The 19,972-nt window shown below is 43.0% G+C and overlaps 1 protein-coding gene across 1 annotated transcript in view; it reads right to left on the bottom strand.

Moving 5' to 3' along the window:
* Positions 1-19,972, bottom strand: part of ACBD6 (acyl-CoA binding domain containing 6) — an 82,769-nt gene that overhangs the window by 58,690 nt on the left and 4,107 nt on the right. Inside the window, 2 exon segments of the mRNA XM_029962294.1 lie at positions 16,070-16,166; positions 16,666-16,730. Coding sequence (XP_029818154.1) covers positions 16,070-16,166; positions 16,666-16,730 — 162 coding nt within the window.

Raw genomic sequence — 19,972 nt, forward strand, 5'->3', positions numbered from 1 at the left:
TCGGGAAACTCAGCGATAAAGACTTTACCAAAAATGCTCAGGCAAAAACTTCTCTGGTTTTTAATCCATATATAAGTTACTTTGTCCAAGTAGCTTTTCTCTCATCTCTTTCACATAGAAACAGGTAACTCAATATGCAATTTATGAATGTTGAACCAAGCTTATTCCATCAGGGTCCTTGATATCTAGAACAAGTTCATGAAGGACATCCAGGAAAAGATTCATCTCTTCTCCCAGGATTTAATGTGTGCCCCTACTCTGCAAAGCCATGAATGAACCATCATGGCTCCACCACTCATCCCCACTGCACTTCCCAAGGGGAATCTGCCCAGGCTACGAGGAACACTTCTTCCCAAAAATGTTAATTGTGCTGCCACGGGGATAAAAACCTGTTTCTTTCCAGTTGCCCTTGACAACCTGCCTATCCAAGAGCTCATTCCAAAATCTGTGGTACCCAGCAACACCCAAGCACAATGAACTAAACTCAGTGACTCAAAAGGTGGGACAGCAGCAGTTGCTCCTTCCAAACCACGTCACAGCCACTGTACTGACAGCAACCCCTGTTTTTAATTGTTGCCCACCCTGGCTGAAGGGAACAGTAATGCAGAGATGCCCTATTCCTTCTTAAATCTCTCGACATTTCTACAGCAAAAAAAAAAGGCTTTTAGGGTTGGGAGGATAAACTCAATGCTACCTATACACAGACAATGACTGGTGAGTTTAAAGTCACATTACCCCGCATACCACAATGAAATTAAAAACTGACACTGCAAATTTCCTCTCTCCTCCGTTAAAAAGGCACTAATAATTAAGTATGTGGCTCTCAATTAAGCCAGCTCCATTTCTTTCACTGCTGGCAGTGCTGTCCAGAAGCACTGCAGATACACACGTAACTAATGATAGTTAAGGAATAACATGATCCCAGGCTCCCATAATTTCCAAGCTGAATCTGACAGAGAAGACAGTATTATCCGCAGTTAGACCATGCAAGAGAGATGTTGTAGCAAAGGTAAAATTGTTGTGGGTTCCATGAGTGTGAGGGGGTTGCTCTTAAACTGCCAGTTAAAAATTGTGGGAATAAAGAGGAATTTGTGACAGCACGTGAAGAAACCTTGGAGGATTGCACTTGCGTGCCAAAGCACAGGCAGGGGCACATAAAAGATTCAGGAAGAGATGATAAAGAAGTGTAAGAGATGCCTTAAACAGGTCTATGGAATGGTACATGGAATTTCTCACGTCTTCCCCTAATTCTTGCTCGCTGCTTCTTTGTGGCTCGTGTACAATTGAGGTTGATGTCAAAGTCACTGTTACTCCTGACAGTTAACTTTGGTGGGCGGGTCTGGCTGAGCAGAGCCAGCATAAATCACGGGCAGATCCGTGTCTCTGGATGCAGCATCTGTACTCATTCAGAGACACTTTCAACTCCCCCCCCCCGACTCCCTGTGTGCTCACGGACCAGCGCAGGGAACTCCACTAAGCCCAGAACTATCCTTCTCAAATGTCACCCGGAATGCCAGGAGAAAAGCCGCACTCATCCCGGAGCAGACAGCAGAGCGTCCCCGTCCCTGCCTCGGAGCACTGTGTGTGTCAATAAAAGCCCGGCTCGATTCAAGGGACAATCACATCCCGGCTGCCTGTCACTGGCAATGCTGCTCCAGGCAGCCTCAAAGCCTGACAACCACTTTAGGAGCAAAATGGAAATACAGGGACTAATATTTGCTAACATCATTAATTCTTTTTTTCTTCTCCACTCCCCCCTTCTTCCTTTATCCACCATGTCAAGATGTATACTTTTAAATTGTTGTCAGCCATAAAACAGACGTCGTGTCCCAGTTCAGAGGTTAACATATAATGACAGACACATTAAAAACCCTGTCCAATGCCTCACTGAAAATTTCAGCTCCATCTTCTCTTCAACAAGACAGTGCCTCAAACTCACTTATAAGCTTTAACAACATTAAAGCCTAATCATGATTGAAAAATAAAGGAGAAAGAGAAGACTGTTTTATCCTAGTAAGCATTATGGAAATGCAAAGCAATTAGACAAAAACACTTTCTTTGTAGGGTTTTGAGTTCACCTTCTATTTTGGTCTTAAAACTTGCCCATGATCACAACACGACCCATTTTTCCTTTTGCATTTTTGGGGAGTGGGATGAAAATTATCATCTAACAGAAGGAGCAGTAGTTTCCTGATGGGGGTTGGCTTAGTGGGTCAGTCTTTTGCTACATCCCTGAAGACAGGACAGGGTTGTTTTATTTTTCATCTCCAAGTCCAAGCTTTGTTCCCATCTACACAAACCAGGTTACAACAGATTTAACAAGATGGCACATTCATGGGTGCTTCCAGTGACCCACTTCAAACTCAATAGCTAGAACTTACCACAGAGATGCAAATAAAGTTACCATCAGTGATTAGCTGGGACCAAATGGTACACAGATATTTATATGTAGGGCAAGGGACTCTTGAATCTCATAGAAGGAAAGGCAGAGAGAAATCCTGCAGAGATACTACAAAACAGCAGGAATAGCACAGGTTTCAGTATGGCTTTTAAAAAAATAGAATGCCATAACTTGGAGTTAACAGAAGATCCCAGGCATGGGTTAAATGTAGGGCATCCCAGTTTTATCCAGAGTAAAATGGGAACTCTGCCTGGTTGGTTCTGCACACCTAGACACCCAGCACACACAGCAATAGCTGTTTGGCAAGGCACGTGGTTGTGTTGCATAGCACATCTATCATCCTCCTAGTTCCCTCACATCTCACTCTGGCTTTTCTCCATACCCAAAACCTTTAAATAACTTCTCATAAATACATAATTAAGAAAAAAGAGAATGCCATCAGCAAAAAAGGTTAATCTCATCCGACTGCTTATCTTCAAAGTTATCCTGGTTAGTGCCTTAAAACGGTCAAGACTCGGGTTTTTCATCATTGTGCACCTTGGAAACAGAAAAGGGAGGCAACTTAAACGAGAGCTGTGTATCAGGATCTCACAGCTGAGCCACCACACTGCACGGGAGAAGTTTGTGCTACTTATTGTATTATTTTTCTCTTCCTCTGAGCCTGATGCAGCTTGAGTCAGAGCAGCAGCTGTATCCGGCTCCCTGGGACGGGGACAAGAAATACTCCCAGCAAAATGACTACAGTCGAAACTTCCCAAGCGTTTCCGCAGCAGCAAACACATAGTGCAGATTCCAATCTGCATTTGTTCTGCATAATTCACCTCCCTCCAGCTCACCCGGTCCTCCAGCACAGGTGTCAGCCTGGCATGTTCCCTGGCTTTCCTGCATTGCCCAGAGCAACACCCCACACTGGGGACAGGGACACATTTCCTTACTCCATCCCAGGCTGCAGCAAGGTGCACACACAGCAGCAGAGCAGTGAAACAGCCTCCTTGACAGGAACGTGGCAGCCTCCAGCAGCCACCAAAGAAGCCACCAAAATCTGTCTTGGCCTCACAAGGTGCTGCAGGGCTTTGGGGTGCAACCAAGGGTCCTGAGCCATCGAGCCTGGAGGAGCTGCAAGTGCTGAGTGCTCACAGGGATCGGCTTGGCATGGGTAGGAGAAACCCTGGCCCATGTCTCAGCTCCCCAAACTACACCTGGGAGGTGTAGCAACTCCAGTGTGTTGTTACAACAGGACAGGTGATGTCCTGGAACCCCATCAGGCTCACGGGAAGGTACCAGTAAATCCCTGACAAGTGCTGGTTGAATTGTAATTAAGCTCCTATAGTCTCAGGTGAGAAATTTTTGAGAAGATACTTCAGAGCTAACCCAAGAGCAAACCTTAAGGCCTGCTCCGCTGGTCACCATGTCCCCTTAGTGCTCTGGATTAACATTTCTCTATTTGAGGAGTGAGGATTATTAGGGAGGCAACAAGAAAATGTAAACTCTCCTAAAGTTTCAGACACTTGCCCCCCTCCTCTCCCTCTGTGCCACAGCCTAGCCCGTCCCTCTGGGAATGGAACTTGGGCAGACACTAATTGTATTTGACAGCAGCAATTACACACAAGGCTGGAGATTAGAAGCTCGTTAATTGTGTGTGCCATAATTGCCGCCGTCTTTTCCTTTACTAGTTAAGGCCAGTGCCAGGAGAGCCAAGGGGAGGAGGGTGCTCTCCACCCCAAATGCAGGTGGTCCGAAAAAGAGAGCCCTTGGACAGGGAGATGTCCCTTCTCCCCCAGCACCGCAGGAGGCTCCTGACCCCATAACAATGCGGGAGGGTCCTCCAGCAGCGCGGCTAATGAGGCGTGAAATGAGGACAAACAATGTTCTCTTCCAAAGGTATTTTCCACCTATATCCTTCTGTCTTTACAGCTCAGCTGAACTTCACACTACCTGCAGCGAGAGGGACGGTAAATCTTAACCCTTCAGTGGTGACGCTACTATTTTTAACCATTCGTAAAATTAGGCTGTGTTTTACGTTGTTTAAATTCATAAAATCCTTCCTTCCTGACTCAAATATGAGCTCAGCATTTCTCACCGCTCCGTGGGAGCCAGTGACCCCCAAATAAGACACGAATCCCCCCTGGCTGAGCCTCCCTCTTGCGCTGCTGCTGCAAAGCCACCTTTTCACGAGCAGCTGCCATCCCCTCCGCACCAGCCGTATTAATGGCTGTCATAAACAGACTATTTTAATATTCCTCTCTCAACAATCCTCCTTGGCTCCCAGCAGCAGCTCGGCCGGAGCGTGCACATGACTCAGCACCTGGAGCCTTTTCAAGAGACCACTGAGGATCTGAACCATCTGAGCAAACTGCCCTATTAAAAAAAAAAAAATAAAGGCAGAACACTCCGCAGAGTGGGGTTGGGTTTTTTTTTTTTTGGTTTTAAATATTGCAGGAGGAGTTTAGTTAATATTCCATTCACGGCTACCTTAAAAAAAAAAAAAAGTTTTCTGGTTCTTCTAAGTATCATCATAGAATTTCCTCTTAAAAAACACAATCCAAGACAGGGAAAATATTTTCCAGATTATTCAAAAAAATAAAAACAAATATACTATAATTAATGTCATAGTTAAACAGAGCTGTGATCTAAAAGCAAAGCCTTGCAGATTACTCATTTAACTATAACGACTTAATTAATAACTGCGCCATAATCATAGTTGGAAATTAGTAGTAAAGACAGTCAGGGGAAGGGAAAGAAATGTAAAATGCTTAACATAATTCTGCACAAATTTTATGCTTGCTAGCAGCTGTGATTTCATCACTCACTATATACATTTTAGCATATGCACAGAAGGAAATAATATGCTCAGTCAAAAAACCCCATGCAGTGGCTTCCCACAGCTTTTGGTTTCTGTATCATCACCCCTATGAAAATCCACAAATGCCCAAGCTGAGGGGACCAAGCTATAGACACTAACACAGCCTGGACTGTAATTGCTGCTTTTTTTGTCAATCTAATACAGATATTTATATAGATTTACACAGACATTTACACAAACATACTCTGAGCCAAACTGGAAATACTGAAGGACTACACAGCTTGGGATGAAACAGGTGCTCTGAAGCTTGAAAGCTGAAGGCAACTCTAACTACTTTTGATAAATAAAGGACTCCCAGCCTGCCTGTTGACATATTCATCCTTTACTTTCTGGAGTGACACTGGGCCAGAGAGCACCGCAGTGGCCAATGTCCCCACTGGCAACTTGACCAGTGCCATGGACATTTGCTTCCTCCAACAGATCTGGCTGTGAAGGCAGAGGATGGATTTATGAGCTCTGCAGGCAGAGAAATGGAAAAATGAAGAGATCTTTGCTGCTCCCCATCCCCACAGACTCAGGCAAGGGAAGGATCTGAGCACCCCAGCAGGAACAGAAGGTTTCTGAAGTGCCGGTGTAACCCTTGGCAGACTCAGCCAGAAGGATGCAGCAGGATCTGGAGGCAACTTTAGTGCTGTGCCTGAGCCTTTACAGGCCTTTGTGTTGGTTAGTTCAGCTCAAAATACTTACAGGATGCTCCAGAGGCACTTAAGGAGTGCCACCTTCCCTTCTAATAGGACTAATTTGGTACAAGAGTGCCCAAGAATCTAACAATCCTGCTCTTTTAAGGGATAACTCCTTTTCCACTCCAAGAGACAAATAACATTTACAAGACATTAACCCATGTGTTAGTTAACATCCAAACAAAATCTTGATCTCCAGTAATTACATTCAATACCTTCTTGATACTTCCTGTGAAGAGCAAGCTAAACATAACCACTTACCCTTTTTCCAACACAAAAAGCTGGATTTTCACTAAAGAAACAGCTTAATTATGCTACAGCTTATCTTACACACAAAACAATTGTAGCTGTTCCCTCCTTACCAAAAGCATGTGCTATTTTTATTTAACACATTCTCTCTTTTAAACCAGCCTTTACATCACTATGTGAAGCAGCAGGGTACACAGACCCTTCCTGTGCCTGAATATCATCAAGAAAATGTCTACAGCTCCATACCGAAAAATCAAAGCATTACATACTCCACAGTAAGATAAACATACAATTTCTTCCCCAAGTTTCTGAATTTTTTTAACAACCTCTGACACATCAAGTTGAGAGTTCTGCAACAGCTTCAACGACTTTGAAAAATTAGATTATTTTATTAGAAGTTGCACCTTTCCCCATTTAAGGCAGTCAAGCTGCTAACCCAGCCTGGTGGGTTGCTGGCCAAAACAGGAGTTTGAGGAGAGGATATCACAGTTTCCCAAGCAAGCTGCAGAGCAAGTCCAAGCCCCCCTCCTGAAAGCCCACCACATGCCACAAGCAGAGGAGGTTGTGTCTGCTCTGCCCAACCTCACTCACCACCTCACTGGGCTACCCTAAGCAACAGGACTTGGGTGCTTTGAATCAGGCTTTTCCATGTTTCTGGGCACTCCAGGACAATACTGGGGTCACGGATGTCAGGGAGGCTGTCTGCTGCTTGGCCAGCAGGAATCATCATAGAATGGGTTGGGTTGGAAGGGACCTTAAAGGTCACCTAGTTGCAACCCCAGCTAAGACTGAGCAGAGAAAGCATCTCTTACCCTCCTGGTCCTCCCCACCTTCCCTTGCAAGTCGTTATTTATTTTTCCTCCTGTTACATCAGGCTGAGGTTCAGCCTGCTCTGCTCTCTGCCCCAAGCTCCTGAACTGCCCCTCGCTGCCTGCTCACCTGCCCTGTCCCTACAGCCCATGGCAGCATCCTGCTTGGTTCAACACCTCTCCTCTGCCAGCCCATCCTGCAGCTTTCCCAGCCCCCAGTTTTGTCACACTGCCCAGCGCTACCAAAAGCCTCATTTACCAATTTGTTTTAGCCAGAGGAGTTTCAGTACAGAAGTGAACCTACACAGGAAAGTTTCCATTGCTGGTAGAATCACTTCTGTCACAACACTGCTCTTTCCTGCTTCCAGCCTCACACAGCTGATTCACAAAAACAAGCTTTTCAATACTTTCCTTATCCACATTTTTGTTGCTGAGAAGCAGCAGCATTGCTGATAAAATCTGCAACAAAAGAATGCACATGGCATTTGAACCCCTTCCTTGCCTTGCCAGAAATTGTCACCCCAAGGCAGAAATGACAGAGGGCACCTCTGGTTGCATCTCAGTCATCTCAGCTTGTGGTCTGACACAAACCCAACCTTGCCTTCTCAGTTTAAGCCAAGATCTTGGACTCTCCCTGGAACTATCAGCATCTCTAACCATATTCTGTCAACTCAGCCACAAAAGCAATAACCTTCAGCAGAGGATCAACAGCAACTTACACCTTCCCTGATATTCAGATGCTCTCTGAGCTAGGAAAGCACTCGCTCAAGGTAAGTTTTAAGGTCCCAGAGCTCATCTGAGTCTTGTGCTTCCAATCCCAGAGCCGTGGGATCACAGAGTAACCAGTGCTGTGGGACTGCTACCTGTGCACTGCAGCCACACAGCACAACCTGTCACTTCTGGTGCGTGACTAAGGGGAAAAGAAAAAAGCAGCTAAATCCCTACTGCACAGAAAGTCACACAGTACTTTGCCTCATTCTGTTACATCTTGTCATCATTGAATGCCAATAGTTTGATATATCCATTTAAATTTATTTGATCTTCTTTCAGTTGCCCCTGGTGTATCTGGCTTTCATGCAGTGTCTTCATCCCCCTGTAAGCCAGGAATCGTGATGCTGGGATGCCACACATCACTGTGCTGCAGCAGCACACTCAGCAAGGCAGAGCTATGCCTCTAATTATTCTTTTTTTTTTTCTGAATGCATTCCAAATAGTACAATATATATTTTTTTAATTAGCGCAAGATGTTGAAAATTAATTCACTGACATATTCAAAAGGAAAAATATTTAATCCTTGCTTAAATATTTAGCCAAAATCACTACACTAGTAGCCAAAAAATGGTGAGCCCCCCAAATTCTTGCTTGCAATTCCCAGAAACAACTACTGTTACATTCAAGCAGCTGCAAGAGAACGCATTATGCTTCCAACAGCACACTCACAACATGGTGCATCAGCACTGCTGGATCTGAGCTGGAAAAATAGGAGCTAACATCTCTACAGGCAGAAGTTAGCCTTTGCAGGGCTAGTAAGATTGCACATTTAACACGCAGTATGTTTTCAGCCAGAACAGGCACCCTAAAAGGAGGGTAAGAAATGAGGTACGAACCCTTGTCATGATAATTCTTTACTTCGAAGAAGTTTAGGGACACAGACACATGGGCAACCTCTGTAGAGGATTCCAGTGCAGCTTGCAATACATGACTGCATTGCTGGTTTGCTTTCTAATCCTCCCTAAAATACAGGCTTGCAGCTTGGCACTCCTGCATTTCAATCAATCGCCTGATCGAGGATCGCAGTGTCATAAATAAAAGGAGCCGAGACCATAAATTTCTGCGGGGATGTAAAATCAAAGAGAACAATCCAACAGGCTCCCAGGGGATGGGAGGCTGGCACATATTCCAGCTGTTTATATTTCTACTACGAGACGCTTGTTCATTTTAACTTCTTCACTTCTGCACAGCTTTCCAGAGCCACGACTCCAAACGACTGAAAATCTCACCCTGCTTCTGGCATTTTGTTCTGTGCTCTACAGTAAAATGCAACTGCAGGAGAGAAAAAGCCCTGTGATTTATCCAGCTTGTCCATAGGCAAAATCCCAGCCCACTGTGGTTGATGGCTCCACCAGCACAACACCCCAGTGCCTGGCAAGTGAGTTTACTTGCTAGAACATGTTACTTGCTGGAGTTACACGAGCAAAGACAGGGACAGAAAGGCAGTAAATCACCTATGGACAGCTTTGTTTATGAGTAGGACCTACATCAAAGACTTAGAGCATCAGCACACTTTTCTCATGAGAAGGTACAGAGAAGCAAAGGATGCAACACTACCCACTTTTATTGCAGAAGAATGGGGAAATTTAATTGATACCTGTTCAGATTTGATATTTTAGCTTCTTATGCAACAGAAACAAGAAAACATCCCCTTGTTAATAAAAGAATTGATTCTGAAGGCATGCTTGAAAAGCAAAGTACTCAAGAACTAATTTATGCAGTTAATAAACTGAATATTTTCCATCTTGGATAAAATAAGGTAGGTCACTCCACCTGTAGTCTCACAGGTAGGAGGGAGGTGAAACCACAAGGTTTTCTTAGCCATGCACAGTAAATTACTCCCTCCCACAGGAAGGCTGCATCCTCCACTAACCAGCTGCATGCTAGAGGTTGTCCCTCATACAGCTGGCAAAAGGCAGCAGGGCAGAAGAATCCCTCTGTGTGTTGAGATCTAACCCTTCTCAGGACATAAAAACCCTCAAAACTATTACACATCCCAGTGCGGTTCACAAAAAAACCCTAAACCCAGAGGACATGTAAGTCTTACATGCCCCAAAGCCAGAAGCCTGGGGTGGATCAGTTTTCTGGTTTTACTCAATTTCTAGTGCTTCATTTTCTGTTAGAAGTATTAAAAAAAACCAAAAAACCAACCAAACAACAACAACAAAAAAACAAACACCAAAAAACCCCAGTCTTGATGATTTGGTTGGTTTGGGTTTGGGATTTTTTTCTCAAGAGGGAAAGAGCCTGATTAGAGTTTATGAATTATCTCAGTGATTTGTATCTTCCAATGTGGCCACTCGCTGAAATAAGAGCTGTCAAAATATGTATAGTAAACAGTGTTGTTTCTATTCTACATTTCGTTTATTAACATTTGGGTTAAAAAAAAAACACAACAAAGTCAAACAGGAAATTCCCTCAGGGTGAAATGCCACACAAGGAGCTCCCTGTACAAACCCAGAAAGCAAAGACCTTGCCAGCACTGCTCCTCTTCCCAGGGTGCTGCATTAGCACAGCACAGGACAGCAAGCTTTAAAGAGTACAGCCATAATTTGATTAGTGCCCACTTTACACGATGCAATTAAATTGCTTTTATACTACAAAAGAAATAAAGTCGCTGTTTTTCCAAGTTTTTGACCTCGCAGCCCAGCAAGCCATAAATTGAGATATTTACCCAAATGAAGCAGGTATGTGAGCACACTGCTGCTGGTGACAGCAGGGAGAGACCCAAACAGGTCTTTTCCCTTCCTGTTCTTCCCATCCCCCTTGTAATCCTGCCCACACCGCTCTGCTGCTCTTCCCCAACAGCAAACGGTGGCTGCTGGGACAGATTATCACGGGAGACATCTGTTTGACTGACAGACAAAACAGGAAAACACGATGGGTGCACTCATTTTGTTTACAGACAATAGCTTTTCTAATGCCTTTCTTAATTTCCAGAAGAAATTCCATCGGCCTGCAGCACTAACCAAGAAACCCAGGCTGAAACTACAGTGTGATTTACCAGCCACTAATCTAATTCCTAGAGAAGTTGACCAGACACATAAAACCTGTAAGCTGCAAAAGATCAAAGATTCTTGTTCCAGATATGAAGAGGACAGACCTGAGCAATGAGCCCAAATTTAAGAAAAATGAGGATTGGATTTCCAAATGCTTGTTTTAATGTCATTGGAAATGCAGTTTGTATTTGAGTCAGTACAGAAATTTTTAAGTTCCCTTGGAGATCCTACATGACAGAAATTCTAAACTGACTTAGAGATCCTACTTAAATACAAGAGGCTCATTAATTTAAATCAATTGTTAAAATATCTCAGTAACACCTGGTGCAACCCAACAAAAGCACACATATAAGCTCAGCTGTGCTGCAAATCTGGGAATTGTTTATTCTGCTTTTCACTGTATCCTCAGATTGCAAATTCTCTTTTCCACATTTTAGTTTCAACTTGCTTGTTGCATTTAAAACGTAACAGAGAAAGGTTATTTCACCAGGAGAAAGGGGGGACAGAGCCCAGCCCTGGGCACGGGGTACCTGGCCAACCATCTTATCAAATATTGCCCCCTGCAGTACTTCCTGCAAAAACACCCACTGGACAAATCCATTTGTTTATTCCCACAGGTTTTCCAGCTTACTGGACTGCTCCAAGCCTGCAGCAATAGTGCATTTGCTATTTTATTCACTCTGAAGTTTGTTTTCTTTTTCATGATATTGTCTATTCCCCAAGGGTCCTCTCCTGGCATAACTCGGTGCTCCCTCACCAACACAGCAACGGGGGGATTTTACTCCCATTCATTACCTGGCCCAGAGTACAGAGAAACAAATCCTCTACTCAAACAAGGCATGGAACAGTACTTGAAAAAGAACTACGGGCAGCTTTCTCCCCTGCAAACATCAGCAATGGAATTTCATACCTTTAAGAGCTTAAAAAGATGTTTGGTTTGGTGAATGTCTGTTTTCTATGAGCTCAAGCTCTCTTCCAACTTGGCCTTCGAGACAAGTCTCTGCTCTTCAGATTCCTAATATCCAACTTTCCTCATTACGCAGCAGAAATCTTGCTAAGTGCATTATTGGGGAAGTCAAGTCAAACAAGTTAAAGTGCCACTTTTTAGAATTTTAATATATAAATAGAAAATCATTAAGTCCTCCTGTGAGTTTCAGCAGTCAAAGCAAATAGGAGGAGGCCTCTAAGTGTTTGGGAAAGGATGCCACTGAAGTTGGTAGTGACAAGCTGTTGAGATTGGAACTGGTAAATGCGCAGTATAAGAAAGAGGAAAAGGAAATATTTAGAATCGAGTGATGCCAAAACTGCAATCAGCAAATGGAAGGCTAAAACAGATGAGCAAATCTGGATGCTTTTTTTATTATTTATTTTTATTGTTCGAGCTGTGCCACGTAACAGGAACAGATCAATAACAGCTCCCGACCACCCCACTGCAGTGTCGTGTCACACCCCCGCCCCAGCCCTGGAGATGGGATTTCGGTGGAAGGGATGTGTTCAGTGCTGCTGAGAAGAGGTGCTGGCCTGCTTCTGCTTCTCCCATGGCTGCCTGAGGTTTAAAAAAATCTGGATTTTAGCCAGTGGGGATTTGTGATATGAAATACACGACAGAGATTAGAATTTTGGAGCGTGTCAGGGAATGGAAATACAGCCACTAGTACTGAAGTATCCGATTATACAGTGATATACACGAAAACACAGTTACTGCATGAAGATGGAAGACACGAGCTTGTGAAGGTGATATTCCCAAAACCCCTGAGCCCATTGCTACGGCTGCAGGACAGCACCACTGTGGTGGGTCAGAGGGATGGGCACGCAGTGCCTGGCAGGGAGGGCAGGTGAGTGTCATCACCTAACCCACACACACCAGCAAAAGCCACCAAAAGCAACGTGTCACTTGCTGCCAGTAAAGCAGGAAGATGACAGGTGAACATACCAGAATCTGCTGGGACACATATTCCTTTCCAAAGGACCCAAACCAGTGGGAGGTGTTGACATGAAACGTTTCTGTTTAAGGCTAGAGAATGCAAAAGAATGGCTTCATAAATTATTCTCTGCTCTAGAGGAAGAGTGAATAGACTTGAAGGACAGGTGATGTCTCTGAAATATGCAAATAGAGTTGAGCTGGTCCAAGCAATTACCTTTCCACTGCCTGGAACTTCAGACTGAAAGGAATGACTCACAAGCAAGAACAAGAAACAAAAGATGTGCTAAAAGGTAGAAGATGACGAAGGAAGACTGCATCAAGAGGAGAATGGAGACTGCATGGAAAAGAATGTTCCTGGCCTCCTGCTAACAGCTGTTCCTGGGAAAAGGAACAAAACAACACACAGTAAGACTATGCCAACACAGGAGGGCCTAAGCATCCCAAAAAGCCAAATGAGATTATTGGTTCTATGCTTCTGGGATCAAGACAAACACAGCAAGGAGATTCCTGTGGCTTCAGGGATGTAAAGACAATGGATCTCACCTCAATATCCTTTCAGTTATCTGCTACTTTAAAGATTTCCCAGCAAATAAAATTGCTGAAAATAAATGCAGTATGATCATTTCCTTCCAGGTTTTAGACTAAGCTCTGAAAGAAGAGACTTGGCAGGACTATCAGACAACCTGCAGGGTGAAGAAGGAACTAAAACACACTGGAAATAGAAATGGACATGAGCCAACAGATGTGCCTCCACTGTCAAAAATGAAATACCAGCTTCAAAGAGTGGAGAACTGCTGTGCTGTTGCCTCTACACATTCAGTTGTCTTCGAATAAAGTGCAGTTAACTCCAGACTCCATGCAGCAGTAGAAGCAGCAGATCAGATTTTGGCTGCTACTGGTGTTTTCATTGCTTCTAAACTCAAATTCAGGGCACTCCAACTGCATCAGAATCCTTTTACTTTGTTTTTTTTCACCATCCAAAACAAAGATACTAAATTATAGCAGTTACAGCCTGCTGCAGAAAATGTATTAATATAGAAACTGCAAGATCAATATGAAAGAATGAATCAATGGAGAATCAAGAAAAAGGAATGAAGAAGTGGATCCATTTGGACTGCGTGAGAAATACTGCACTTAGTTCCATTCTATTTATTAACAAAAATACCAACAGTCTGAAAGCTCCAGAACAGCAGCAAATGTTCTGGGGAAAAAATGAACTTATGAAAAATATAAGCTGCTTCTAAGTTTAAAATTTTGCATATTTGGTACTAAAGGATCAAGACATTAAAGCCCTGTTGGAAATATATGAAACAGGAGCCTGAGGAGGATTTGAGATAACACAAAAGAACAACTTTAATGGATGAGATGAACTGTCGAAGAGAAAATAAGTAGGTAATATTGAGAAAGCTTTACAACAGCAAAATTCATGAAGCTCCACAATCAGAAATTCGACACCTTGGTACTGTAATTACTATTTGTGATTCATAACGATCTGAAAGGTGAACTTTTCAAATTTGTACCAGGCACTTTATGCTGCCTTTAACCAAATACTGGGAGTATTTCATTCATGATCGACTGAATGTAAGAAAAATCCAAAGGCACCCCGCAGAGGAGCACATAAAGGGGACACAATGACAGTGATGAAGCACCTTGTAATGTACCCACAGATCTTTTCTATAAATCCAATTTGAAATTTGAAGACTAAAATAGCTATTTTATCTCCATCCCCTGACACATGCACCTCCATCATTTTCAAGAACAGAGCTCCCTCTCGTGGCTCCAGAACGTGAATTTAGTGGGGGGAAGGAAAGAAAACAAGAGTAGAGCAGCACGAGACACATCAGAGTGAGAGGATTCCTGACAGCATTTTGGTCCTGTAAAAGTGGAATTAAAAGGAAGTTGTAGTAGGAAGGACAGGTGACTTCTTGTAAAGAAAGCAATGCCACTGGTACTTTAATGCTAACTTTTAAGTTACATTTTCTGCTAAGGTGACCTCCTCACCTCGGGGGAATAAGGGAGGAGCAGTGCTGCTAACCATGCTTTGTTTGCTGCATGGCTTCTTTAAAATATTTGTTTTGTACAAAACTAACATTCCACTTTTCTAGCTGGCAGAGTTGTAACCTGAGGCTCACACCTGTGACAATAAGTATTTCTCTGAGGCAAGAAAGTGAGGGGAATAACCAAAGCTAAGCCTGTCACTGTGCTGAGAAATCTGTTCAGGAAAGCACTGAGTGTTTTGTTTGTTGTTTTTTTGTTTTGGTTTGGTTTGGTTTTTTAACTATTTTTTTTAATTAATATTTGTATGTTTCATTTGGCACTTGCTTCGTTCAGAATTATACACAGATTTTTACAAATTTTATTTCAGTTCTGTATGAGAATTTTAGATCAGACAAGAATTTACACAGCAAGCAGTAAGCTTTTGCTAACTGTACAGTTTATAAAACTATTTTCCCCAAGGGCATTTAAAAGGGTTTCTTCGAAATGACAACATTTCTTTCCTGCAAAAACAGTATCAATGGCACGAAACATGAACTAGTGAAGGAAAAACAATTACTCTTAAGTCTCCAGAACAGCATCAGAAGACAAATGAGAATCAAATTCTTGATTCATAGGCTTGTGCTCACACAAGATTTTGCTTCCAAAGCACAGGACCAAAAAAAGAATCAATTTCCTACCATGAAAAGAAATTACCATGCCTTCAGCATTTTGCTATTAGTGAAATATCTCTATTTCCAAAGGCAATACTTTTTCTAAAGAGTAATCTTCTTTAAAAATTGTATAAAAGTCAGTCTATAAACAGGAGATATCCTTAAGGATTTAATCAAGTAATAAACCTGGCAGATGAAAGAGAGATTAATTAAAATGACAGCACGGTCTCCCTATAACACAGACACAGGACTTGTTATGTTGGAGTACCTAATCATAATCAGATTTGGTAATTTGCTGCATCGAAACAAAAAGGAAACATTTTTAGAATTGATCATTCAGTTCATGTCACTTTCATGGAGATTGCTTTCTATTGATCAACATTTAACTAGTAGTTGAAAAGAGAAAGATGAAAAAAAAGGATAAAAAGTATCTTTACATGCTAAATACAGCATGAACCAATAAGAGCAAAATAAATTAGATCACTACAGCCAAACCAACCCTGTGCATGCGCTCGCTGCAATGAAGATCATTATGAATGAAAGAGATGGTTTTTCATGTTCCAGTCATAACAAAAGGAGAGTTTTTTAAATGATTTTAGACTTTAATCTGCTCAAAATGAAGTTTGCCATGCAGCAATTAAAAATCCGTGTGAAGCTGAACCATTGCCAGCTTTACAAAGACAAATGCCGGTTTGTTTTCCGAATGGTGTTTTCACGTTTCCTACCTGTGGATTCCAACTGGGGTCGAGCTTCTTCACTGCAGCAACGTACTCCTGCATAGCTTGGTGAGGGCTGGTATCTCCCAGGGCTTTCCAGGCCTCCCTAGGAGAGACAGAAAAACATCAGTGAGTCCCTCACAGACAGCACAGCGCGTTTCCACAGTGCCATCAGTGATCGGATTCATCTAAATCTTCTCTAAATCCCCTTCTCAGGGGATGCAAAGTTGTCTTTCCTTCAGTTTGGAATGGTCAACTTTTCTCTGAAGCCATGAATGGCCACTGTCACTGCAGCACTTGGCTATGAAAGGATCTTTCAGGGGATCCTGAACACTTTGTGTTCACAAGGCCGTAGCTATTTTCACAACATTTTTGTTGTGTGCAGGCTAGTTCTGGATGAACAAGGTAAAACAGAGGAGGCTTGTATTTCACATCTGCATCAGGCACAGCAGCAAACATTTCCCTGTTAAACAAAGGATTTTAAATCCAGTTCAGTGGCAGGCTCTCTGAGTTGACATCCTCTAGGTCCATAATCCCTCAACAGATAGCTGACAAACAAAAAGTAGAGCCAGAAATTGCTAGGAATTACAAGGATTTCCTCTTACCATTTCTGCTTTCCCTCAAAATCAAAGAAGCTGGGCTTGGGGGTGTTACAGGTTCCAAGTTTCACCTAAAGAAAAGAAATTTTCTTCTGTTAGAACAAAGCAATGGGGACTTGCTCGAGGAAAATTCTGGGTTCTCATGGTTTCAGGATAATTTTGTTATTAGGCCAGAAGAAAGGTTTTGGGGAGGAAACAAGTGACACAACTCAACCCCATCTTACCCCTATGTTAGGACCCCTGCATCCCTGTGTTTCCCTTGTGTGATGGAAGGGAAGCAATTCTGTTATGCAGCTCATTTATTTTGCATGCATTACCCAACAGGGATAACCAGCGAGTGATTTCTCACTAATGTTATGTTTATTACCCTGCCAAATGCCTCATCCCCCACCAGTATCAAGAAAAATTCTGTTGATTAGGGTTTCTACAGAGATGATTATTCATTAAGGCTGAAATTCACCTGCTTCTGCACAAAGCTCAAGTAAACAGACTCTGCTTAATTATTTTCAAAGTCCTCTGGAAGGCAAGGGGACAAACTCAGAGTAAAGGAATGCCAGGCAGCTTCTGAATTTGCTCCGAGGCACCTGGATGCATGGAAGCACTGTGTGAGAGACAAGTCAAGGCCTGAGTGCCAGAGATGAACCAGTCTGTCAGAAACAAGGCAGAAATTAAAATGTGTGTGGGGAAGTAAGAAACACAAGGAAGTAAGGGAACGAGCCGGATAGATATATGGAAAAAAATGTTATGGCCAGTGTAAAGTGGACTTGGTGCCAGTGGGACTCAGAAGTTTTCCACAGAGTGGCTGCAGGGAAGTCCAGCAGCCCCATGTCCTCTGTAAGCTCCCCACAAAGGGGACCACAGGGGTCTGACAGAGGATGCACCTGCCCAGGGCTCCAAAGCACAACCAGGTTCCTGCCCTGACAACTGCCTCAAGAACAGAGCAATTAGCAAGCTGAGATTCAGGTAACAGAGATATTTTCTTGAGGTCAGCTCAGGAAAACATGTAAGCCAGGGAACATGGGGCAGGACTCACCAAATCTCCCTGTTATCAGTGCCATTTCCTCACAGAAAATAAATGCCCTTGCACACAGCTGTCACAGGCAAATGAATCTCCCTGAAATTAAACTATTGTTGTGATAGGGAATGAATTTGCACAAAACATGGGTTGGTTCTTGGTTCCTTTGCTGGTTTTTTTGTTTGTTTATTTGTTTGGGGTTTTTTTTGTTGTTGTTGGTTGGGTTTTTTTGTAAAATTTTTTAATGAAAGTGCTGTATATCCCACATGGATAATGGATGAAAGACTAGAAGGCAGAGCTCAACTATGGCTCCAAATGCAACAGTTATCACACCCAAGTCCCTTGTAAGACAGAGCACAGCCCCGTGCCAAGAAAGCCCAGCATAGCTGGGGACCCCAGGGAGGGAACACAGGTACACCCCAGAGGTGGGCAAAGGCTGCTGGATGGACATTTTGTTAGCCAAGCAAAACCAAACTGCATTCAGCAAATGTTTTATGAAATATGCTCAAGTGTTCAGGCAGGTGAAGTGCTTAAATCAACTAACAATTCTTCGCCTTAACAGGGTGGGGATTTTATGCTAAGGATGGAATCATTAATCAGGCTTTAAAGAGAGCATGCCCGTGCCGAGAGATATTTATTAGTTACACTATGTTTTCATTTAAAGTGTTACAGGATATGAGTGACTGTAACTGAAATTAATTTTCTGTACATCTGACCGTCTCCCAGTGAGCAATTCATCCAAATTAGAACATTTTAGCTGGCCCTTAAAACAACATATCGCATTTCATGGAGAAACAGCAGAACAGGCTAGCAACAGTTAACTCCTATAAATCAGTCACAATTCATGTAGTCTAAATGTTTTCTTCTGTGCTCAGAGGTGGATTGGACCACTTGTTTTAAAAGAGCAAAACAAACAGGGGAATAAAATGCAAATTCATTATCTGTATGGAAAACGCCTGCTTGGCAATTCTTTAGTTCAACAGGCAACCTGCAAAAATTGGCCAAGATGGATAAAAAAAAATAAATCTGTTTTAATATTAATTTTCCACTGCCATCATCAAAACATGACAGCAGTTTCCTCTCCTGAGATTTGGCATTCAAAGGCTGTTCCAGCATCGGGGAAGACTGTTAGTAACATCAATAGTAATACAAATCAAGGAACAGTAGTTAAATTTCATCCATCAAGAAGAGGGGGGAAAAAAAGTGCACTTTTGCCCTGTTTGCTATTTTAAGATGTATTAAAAAGGCTTGGAGTGGTTTTGTTGGAAAGAATAAAATAAAGATTTTGGCTCTCCTCTTTTTGCCGCAAGACTCCACGACGCGTGAGAAACCAACCAGGAATTTAACATATCAGGGGACCTGAGACTGACAGCTGAGGAAGGGGACTTTTAGCTAAACAGGCCAATGATGACAAACTGGAAAAATCTTATGGAGGACTCTGTCCTCCTGCTGCTTCCCTGGAGGCCCTCAAAAGCTGTTTTCCTCCATAACCAGCAGAAAGACAAGAGCCCATATTAGTATTTTGAGAGTTTCTCATTCTGTGCCCACAAAATAATTACTGAAGGTCTCTGGGATGCTGACTGGTCACTTGATGCTCAGCTCTCCTCATTTACAGTTCATCAGCTGCATTAAAAGAACATGACAGCCAAAATGCATTTAAAACTCCCCTAGTATTCTTTCTGCAGGCATTATTCTCATGAGTTGTACAGAGATGACCCAGGCAGCCCCAAATGGGCAGTGTCTGCAGTCACCTCCATTTGTGGCCAAAATGGAAATTTGGAAACCTTGGATGAGGCCTTCACCTGAGAGCTGAAGGTCACAACAATCAGAGTGAGAGAGATGCTCAGGGATGTGTTAGTGCTGTATACCATCCCCATACAACTCCAGCTGCTGGTCCAGACTACCAGAAACCTTGAGATTCTCATTACTCCACGACTGGTTCCCCCTCCCTGGTGGTGGTAAAAAGGCTCTTTGCTAATTTTTCAACTAATATATTCATACAGCAGGGAATCCCAGCCAAATATTCTTACCTGGTTGTAAATCTAGTAAGGTGAATCATATCTGCAGCCTCCCTACGGAGCAGGAACAGGAACAGAACCTCCGTGGACAGCAGCACTAAGGTCTAGCTGTACACAAGCCAAATAAGCTGAATTTCTTTGGCAAGACAGCAATTCCTGCCCAAAGCTCTGACAAAAGCTGACCCACAGCTTTTTGTCTGCCCAAAGCTGACCCACAGGAAAGCCCTGACTGAAAATGGGGTGTAAGGAAGGACAAGCAAACACCAACCACAGAAGGCAA

The sequence above is a fragment of the Manacus vitellinus genome, unplaced genomic scaffold, assembly GCF_001715985.3.
Source record: "Manacus vitellinus isolate BGI_N305 unplaced genomic scaffold, ASM171598v3 scaffold_44_pilon, whole genome shotgun sequence".
NCBI lineage: Eukaryota > Metazoa > Chordata > Aves > Passeriformes > Pipridae > Manacus > Manacus vitellinus.